The sequence below is a fragment of the Bombyx mori genome, chromosome 27 (genome assembly GCF_030269925.1).
Source record: "Bombyx mori chromosome 27, ASM3026992v2".
Classification (NCBI taxonomy): domain Eukaryota; kingdom Metazoa; phylum Arthropoda; class Insecta; order Lepidoptera; family Bombycidae; genus Bombyx; species Bombyx mori.
Genome location: NC_085133.1, coordinates 9,147,201 through 9,156,208, shown reverse-complemented (window position 1 = coordinate 9,156,208; position 9,008 = coordinate 9,147,201). Strand labels below are relative to the sequence as shown.

The 9,008-nt window shown below is 39.4% G+C and overlaps 1 protein-coding gene across 3 annotated transcripts in view; it reads right to left on the bottom strand.

Moving 5' to 3' along the window:
* Nucleotides 1-765: 765 nt before the first annotated feature.
* The window catches only part of LOC101735553 (ATP-binding cassette sub-family D member 1), a 71,215-nt gene continuing 62,972 nt past the window's right edge, over nucleotides 766-9,008 (bottom strand). For all 3 annotated transcript variants that reach the window (XM_062676635.1, XM_012691034.4, XM_004926927.5), the window contains 5 exons: nucleotides 8,543-8,696; nucleotides 6,918-7,064; nucleotides 5,716-5,940; nucleotides 3,941-4,066; nucleotides 766-3,608 (listed from right to left, as the gene is read on the bottom strand). In XM_062676635.1, the coding sequence (XP_062532619.1) occupies nucleotides 3,467-3,608; nucleotides 3,941-4,066; nucleotides 5,716-5,940; nucleotides 6,918-7,064; nucleotides 8,543-8,696 (794 nt within the window). In that variant the 3' untranslated portion in view covers nucleotides 766-3,466. The remainder of the gene's footprint in view (nucleotides 3,609-3,940; nucleotides 4,067-5,715; nucleotides 5,941-6,917; nucleotides 7,065-8,542; nucleotides 8,697-9,008) is intronic.

Below are 9,008 nucleotides of genomic sequence, written 5' to 3'. Positions count from 1 at the left end.
GCCACTTTTGGCTAATCCCACCCCTTTGGGTAGGATTAGCTAATATCTGCCCGAGCGCCTCCGAGGGAGACCTAACAACTCAAGAGCAATTGCTTCGCGAATGAATCTACTACCGGATCGGAATCGCGACCCCCTGAAAAGAACCGTTAAGAAACTAAGCGAGCTGATGCATGAGTTAGGTTGCACGTCGAACTCTTTGTCGAGTTCGACGAGTACGGTTACCGAGGTCCCTAAGCCTGCTCCTAGTGTTAGAACTGAAGTCGTCTAATGCAAAAGTTATCGGATCTGACAACTCAAGAGCAGCTGCTTCGCGAATAAATCTACTACCGGATCGGAATCGTGATCCGCCGAGAAGATCCAACGAGAAACTAAGCGGGCTGCTGCATGAGTTAGGTTGCACGCCAGCTCTTTGACGGATTCGACGAGTACGGTTACCCGAGTCAAGCAATGCCAGAAGCAGAGCCAAGCCGCTGCCTACCGCTTGTCAAACTTCCTCGTGGATCGGAACAAAATTAACAAGAGATGTGACGCCTTCCATTTTAAAAAAAGTACACCTAAAGAACTGTGTGCTTAGTGCGAGTTTTTTAACGTTCTCGATAGCGTAAAAGTTAGCTCATATTTGTATGGAATGGGATCGTTTGCGTACGTTTGCCGCTAGGGGCGCTGTTCTAACTGCATACAAAATTGGGTTAACTTTTACGCTATCGAGAACGTTAAAAAATTCGCACTAAGCACACTGGTAAAAGTTAAATAAAACACTGAAAATATTAAAAAAACCCATTTATTTCATTTATCGTTCCCGATTGGACAGCCATAAAAAAATTGTATCCTATTAGATATATTTACACTATACACAATAGTAAAAATAGAAAATATAGTTTATTTATTTTTTTTTCCACGAAAAAAATATAATTTAATATGTAATTAATTTTATGAAAAAAAAACACATTCAAAATCAACAGCCACTTTGATAATCTCATTCAGAAACTAATTCTAAAATATATATACTCGGGCAGGAATTAAAAATTTTTTTTTTCGGTATCATACATGTCATAGTCATACTCACATAAACCCTTTGCCTTTGATTAAGAAAAAATATTTAAGTAGAACAAGATCACAATAAAAGTTACGTACAACTGGAGGTGAATGACCTCGCGCGGCGCTAGGCTACTGATACCTACTACCGCGCTTTTCAAAATATTAAAATATGACATTTAATTCCAAATTTCAAGTCAACTCACTTAGAACATCTTATTTTATTTAGTTATTGAGAATCTTTTAAATTTATTTTTATTTTTCATTGATTTTATAAAGTTATTTTGATTAAATTCGACATAATGTATCTACATCCCTAAGCTATAAAACATATCGATTTGACGTTCAAGTTTTTTAAAGTAACAACTTCAAAATTTAACCGGACCAGTGCTTAGTGCGAGTCTTTTAATGTACTCGATAGAGTAAAAGTTAACTCGAATTTGTATGCAGTTGGAACAGCGCCCCTAGCGGCAAACGTACGCAAACGTTCCAAGCACACTGCTGATGTTTTTTGCTACACACTGTATAAGTACAATATCTGGAATTCCTTGATTTATTCTTTCTATACACTTTGTAATTTCACGCTTAAATTATTATCATGGGACAGGAGCTGACTTTCTTAACATTAAGCAGCAGTCTATGGGTGAATCATACTCAACGGGCTGCCAGGGTCCTGCGCGCTCAATATAACAACATCTTCAGGGTGCTATTGCGGCTGCCTCCCTACTGCAGTGCGTCGCAAATGTTTGCTGATGCCCGGACGGATGGCTATCAAGCTATAATCCGAAAAAAGGTTGCCTCTTTTTTAAGACGAGTGAGAGACAGTAGTAATGGCATCCTCGGGATGATTGCTTCTCGCGCTGATTGTCCGATCCAACATAAATGGATGTGTATAATTACCGGACAAGACTGACATATCCTTATTATTATTTTACTCTTCATTATGAAATGTGTATGATTTTCTTTTTATTTTATTTTTTCTCCAAATTAATTGACTGATTGACATAATGATAGCTAATATTGACATAGAGTGGTTACTACTGTATTGATATAATTATGTGTTTCTAATTCATTTCCTTTGTATATTTAATTAATTGAATTAGTATATTGTTCATTTTCTATTTGTATTGTTGAAATGTTTGTGTGCTGACTATTGTATTATTATTATTTTATGGATTTTTTCTGAAATAAATGTTTTATTATTATTATTATTATTAATTGAAAACCAAAAATAAAGATATGCGGATTTACGCCATTAGTTTTATATAGGGTGTTGTAATCTCGTATTCAGGTTAGGAACTGCTGACTTATAACACTTTTACTAGTGGAAGGGCATTTTATGAGCCTACACGGGTAGGTACCGTTACCCTGCCTATTTCTAAGAAGCAGTAAGGTTTGAAGGGTACAGGACAGCCGTTGTACTGTAAATATTATCTGTTTTTGCAATACCATGGCTGCTTCAGTACAGTATGTTTTTTATATAATATATTCGTTAGTTTAATAGCTTTTACGAATGTCATATTTAATCTCTAAATTATCACTTAATCAGAATCACTAAAAACAACACATAATCAAGTTATTGTTCATTAAATACATATTATTTTCATAAGCATAAATTTTAGTTTTTTTTATATATTTACATCTATACTTACATTTATTACATCTTTTATTACAAATCTCTAAACATTTATTAAATTACTGTGATACGCAAAATTCGGGACGTTTTAAGCTTCCATATACTCCTCCGGTATGCGTACATTCAAAATTATACTTCAAACATACCGGTGTAATGTTTAAAATTGTATAACTTCGTTAATAATAGAACACACATGACGACCATATCTAGTATTCGTACGTTGAGTACAAAATGTGTATAAGTAAAATAGTTCCTCAAAGGAAAATGCACCTAAACTTATCGAGATAAGGTTTAAAATCAACTAAAGTTTTTAAGTATTTAATTCATTATGCCTCCTGTGTGCTTCACTCCTTCGCGTTCTTTAACCACTCTGGTCTAATGACGTATAGCCAAGTCTTATCTACAGCATTCTGGAATGTTCTAACCGTACATTAAAAAAAGGGTGCTGCTATTGAACAGTTCTACCGTGTGCTGTTTTGGACACTGTCAATAAGTCAAAACATAGTACAACAACTTTCAAGTTCGTCCCGATTTCCTGATGATTCAGAAAGAAACGATTTTACGGTCTTTCAACAGCTTCACCTCAAAACATTTTAATGTAGCCCCCTCTCCTCTATTTCGTATAATTTTAATTTCAATTAGATCTCGATAATCGATAATTTTAAATTGCGTTGATTCACGTCCACGCTTTGGAGAAACGTCAGTCGCCATTTTGAAAAATAAAACCGCGCCATTTTGAAAAATAAAACCGCGCCATTTTGTCATCGTTCCTGTCAGATACGTGTCGAGACTTGGCTAGTGTTCGGCGGGGGGCTCCGCTGGCGTGCTGGTCGCGGCGCTGTTGATGGCGGGGCTGGAGACCGCGCTCTCCTTGTCCAGCTTCCGGAACGACCAGTTGCCGGCGCCGTCGAACTCCAAAACGTGCGTGTGGTACTTCCTGAGGAGAAAACGAAAGAAAACCTCATCTATACACAGCGGCCTATATACAGCGTGTTCGTTTTTGTCGTGTCTTTTTTTTTATTGCTTAGCTCGGTTGTTAAGCGGTTATTGGAGCCCATAGACATCTACAATGCGCCACCCACCTTGAGATTTGAGTTCTAAGGTCTCAATATAGTTACAACGGCTGCCCCGTCCTTCAAACCGAAACGCATTACTGCTTCACGGCAGAAATAGGTAGGGTGGTACTTACTCGCGCGGACTCACAAGGCGTCCTAACACCAGTGTATGGAGGAAGCGCGAGAATTTTACTGTGTCGTATATCATACGTACCACACGCTCGGTCGGTGCGTGATTGAGAGTAGCGTGATGCCCTCCTTGACAGCCTCCTCATACATGACGACCTCCGTCTCCATGGAAACGGCACTCGTGCACTCGTCCAGCAGAGCGTACACCGGCCTGCAAAGTATTGCTCCCTATAAGTCCTCATACAAGAGAGTAAATACTAAGAGGGGAAGAGAAAGAAGTAAGAGGGGAGTGAGCGAAGAAATGGTATATGATAGAGGAGTATGGAAGGAGAAAACATGTTGCGCCGCACCCAGGTGACTGGGAGAAGGGCAGAAGAATGTGATAAGTCCACAAGGCAATAGATGTCACAGCGTGAATGCAGACACCAACCTTGAGACTTAAGGTCTGTTCTCTCAACTATACGGAAGCCGAGCAAATAATGTTTTTATTTATTTATATAGCACTATGTTATCCTCCCGTCATTGTTTAAGTCGATCGCAAGCATGAGATAGGTCAGTGTTTCATTAAAAAAATTTGATCGTGTCTGCGGGATTCGAACACTGGTACAGTCGCATCGCCCGATACGAGTATACCGGGCGTTTTATCCTTTAGGCCATAACGACTCTTAACGAATGCCGCTATTTACTTGAGGCTTGAAGCGTGAGGTTGAACCGACATTTCCAAGATAATACAACAACTTACGAATTACATTTGGACCGTCATTCTGGCCAGCAGTATCACCCGGCCAGTGTGAGATCTTTGCTTTGTCGACTACCCTCATTTAGGCAATTTATACTTGCTTATTTTTAGCTGCATTTGTTTTTTCTACCTATTCTACTTAATTCGAGGGGGTATATTCACAGAACGAGTAAGTGTGCTCACGGGGTTCAAACCTGACGACGTTGCTAACACGAACCCTAGCAAGAGCCGTGCTTCGCAGAATCTATCACCGGATCGGTAACGCTGCCCACTGAGAAGATCCGGTGAGAAACTCAGTGGGCTGTGTCTGTGGGTTAATTTACTCGCCCAGCCGCCAGAAGAAATGTCTGTTAACCATATCGCACGCAAGGAAAAAGTATATTATATACAATTTCCGTTTCTATTTTAAATCAAACGCACACTTGAAGCTTTAATAAAAACGAAACTGAAAAGTTACACTTCTTCGATTACATTTTTGGTGTTTACCAAAAAAACAGGACGGTGATCGCGTTGCGGGTAGTATGGCGGGTGCAAGATTGTTTTTTTTTTTAATACGCTTTTATTAGCTTCATACGTATGTATGTATGTATGTATGTATGTAACGGAATCTTTGAACACGATTTTGAGCCCCTTCAAAACGTCGGATTAACTCGAAATTTGGTTTACTTATTAAGGAGCGATGACAATTTAAAAAAAAAAATTGAAAACCAATTATTGTAAAAATTGGTATTCAACTAAAAAATAAAAATAAATAATATAACAGTTTAAAAAAAAATTAAAAAAATCCGCTTTTATAGAAAATCCAACTAAAAAATAAAAAATAAACCACGCTTTTTTTTACAATAAAATCATCTGGTGACCGTGGGCGGCGGTGAATCACTTACCATCAGGTGACCCGTCTTGCTCGTTTGCCTCTTAGTTGTTATAAAAAAAAAAAAAATATCCTTACACTATTTTTAATTAAAATTTATTAAAAAAAAATCTATTTTTTAGTTGGATTTTCTATAAAAGCATATTTTTTTTGACTACTTTTGACTTTTTTCTTAACTATTATTAACTTTTTTCCTGCCTAAGCTGATGGTCTTGAGAGACCGTGTTAGCGTCGCCGGGTAGTGGCGCACCTGTGGTAGAACATCCTGGCCATGGCGAGGCGCTGCTTCTCGCCGCCGGAGAGCGTGGCGCGCCAGTCGCGCACGGCCCGCAGCCCGCCCAGCCGCGCCGCCGCCGCGTGCAGCCGCACCGCGCGCAGGATGCGCCGCGCGCGCTCCTCCGCCGCCGCGTCGTCCGGCGCCGCGCGCGACGGGTACGTCACCTGGTCCAGCAGCGAGCCCGCCGACATGTACGGTCTGCAACGCGAACCGAACATCCTCACGATTATGGACATCGTCGAATGAAGTTGTCGTGGCCTAACAGATAAGACGTCCGGTGCATTTGTGTTGAGTGATGCACCGGTGTTCGAATCTCAGGTGGGTACCAATTTTTCTAATGAAATACGTACTCAACAAATGTTCACGATTGATTTCCACAGTGAAGGAATAACATCGTGTAATAAAAATGAAACCCGCAAAATTATAATTTGCGTAATTACTGGTGGTAGGACCTCTTGTGAGTCCGCACGGGTAGGTACCACCGCCCCGCCTATTTCTGCCGTGAAGCAGTGATGCGTTTCGGTTTGAAGGGCGGGGCAGCCGTTGTAATTATACTTGAGACCTTAGAACTTAAAAAAAAAAACAACATGGAAACTAATTACACGCGGTGTATCAATCACTTCAATATATATGTATACACATAAACACACACATACACAAATGGTGTGTGTACCATTTTTACATAAACTGAAGTCGATTTCTGACTTATGCGATCCACACACGACCCTAAACTCAGTAGCGATATCGGGACACTGGTGTGGGGGACCCTAAATCGTACCCTAAACCGCTTCGTGTATAATTTATTATGGTATCTTACCCTCACTAACATCTTAATCCTTACACCAACTTGCCCTTAAAATAATATTTATAAATGATTTCGCAAAAAAAAAAAGGTACTTTTTTACAGCAAAATTAGGGTTACTTTGGTATGTATTTTGTAATTATTATACTTATAATAATTACAAAATATTATTATGTATTTTGTAATTATTATAAGTATAAACATGCACAACAGATAAATGAAAGCGGGACATTTTTGTTTTCGTTGGGGACAGCGGGACGGATAGCCTGAGAGCAGGACAATCAGGCCCAAAGCGGGACGTGTGGTCACGTTACTGCACAGATGTCGATGTTGCTAGTTAATATGAATCAATGCGAATTATTGATAGGAGTACCTTTGCGGTATGTAGAACATGATGGGGCGCGAGGCGCAGGCGTCGCTGGTGTTGGTCTCGTCGGCGCAGTGGCCGCACGCGCAGGGCCGCGGCACCGACAGCTCGCCGCCGAACACCGGCCACAGACCGGAGATTATTCGGAATAAGCTGTATGTACGACAATGATATTATGAATACGCTTTTATTAGCTTCAGACGTATGTAACGGAATCTTTGAACATTGAACCCCTTTAAAACGTCGGATTAACTCGAAATTTGGCATACTTATTATTTTAATACGCTTTTTTTAGCTTCAGACGTATGTATGTTAGTTTGTAACGGAATCTTTGAACATCATTTTGATCCCCTTCAAAACGTCGGATTAACTCGAAATTTGGTATACGCATTAAAGACCGATGACAATTCGATATTTAAAAAAAATTGAAATTCTTTCTAGTTTCTCCAGGACAAATAGGTGAGTGTGGCGGGTAGCCATCATACAACGCAGGATAATTGACAGATGCCTGAATCTCGCTTACGTCATTTTCAAGATAAAGCGCATATATACAAGTTCCGAACAACAACATTCGGACCGTCGGTCTACCGAGCTATATCATCCGCTCGGTGGAAAATCTTCCCTTTGTCGTATATCTTCCCAAACTTCCCAACCCAAGACGACTAAAGCGAGCAAGGGCTCAGCCAGTAGGGGACCTCGATATATTGAAAATAAACAAGAAATACCGATACACGACTCGCATAAACTACCCACCAATACATATGCGTAGTACTTCAGTTAAATGATTAGTGGGCAGTCCTAAATTTATTCGCAAAGACCGGTGCGACTTTTTGGCGGGAACGCGAGGAGTGAAGTTGTGCGATTTGTTTTATTTTGTCTATTTAGTGTTTCTTCAGGTTTAAATGTGTAGTAATGGTGGTTTATTAACCGTTTAATATCTGTGGAAGTGCACAAATGTGGAAAAATGAAACAAAGCCGCTGGACGTAACTTCTCGGGATCCTCCAAAAAGTCCACTGAAAAATCTTAGTAAATGACCACCATTTTACTGAGATTAGATTTCATCTCATATCATCTCATTTAATTTCATCCTAGTTGATTAATGTCTCAAATTAATCATTTTCATTTCATTTCACCCCATAATATCATTTTTCATAAAATTAAAAATATAGATTAAAATAAGACATGACTTAAAGGTCTCAGTTACCAGGTCATAAAATCTCTTTAAAAAAAAAAAAAGACCGGTGCTGACTTTTTGTTGGGAACGCGAGGAGTGAAGTTGTGTGATTTGTTTGATTTTGTCTATTTAGTGTTTCTTCAGGCTTAAATGTGTAATAACGGTGGTTTATGAACTGTTTAATATCTGTGAAAGTGCACGAATGTGGAAAAATGAAACGACGAGATACTTCAAAAAGTCCAATAAAAAAATCACAGTAAATGGCCACCATTTTACTGAGATTATATTTAATTAATTTCATCCCAGTTGATTAATGTCTCAAATTAATCATCTTCACTTCATTTCATTTCATAAAAATAAGAATATAAATTAAGACAAGACATGACTTAAAGGTCTTAGTTACGAGGTCATAAAATTATTTAAAAAAAAAAGGCCGATGCTGGAGTAGATTCTCACCTGGACTTCCCACATCCGTTGGGTCCAACGATGAGGAGGTGCGTCCCCGGCGCGATGTCCAGGGTCACGCCGGCGGCCACCACGTCGCAGGCCGGGGTCACTATCGGCACGTTGCGAAGCTTTATCGACAAGTCGTCCGTGTACATTACTTTGCCTGAGGAACGAAACAAATCAATTTTAGATCTAAAGGTGACTTGACTGGATCTATATTAAAAACAAACACTAGTGGTCCCCTGGTAGTCGAAATTTGACTATACTTAATTGACATTATCAGTTTGTACTATTACACTTCTTTAATCACAAATTTCGTCAAGACTACACTATATAGACAAACAATGTTAACATATTCTCAATTTGATTACAGACTTTGAACATTAAACAAAACAGTATAAATGGCACAATTATTCGTACGTGTAGGTACCACCACCCTTTTTTTTTGGGTCGGGGACCGAACCTCCTAAGAGGT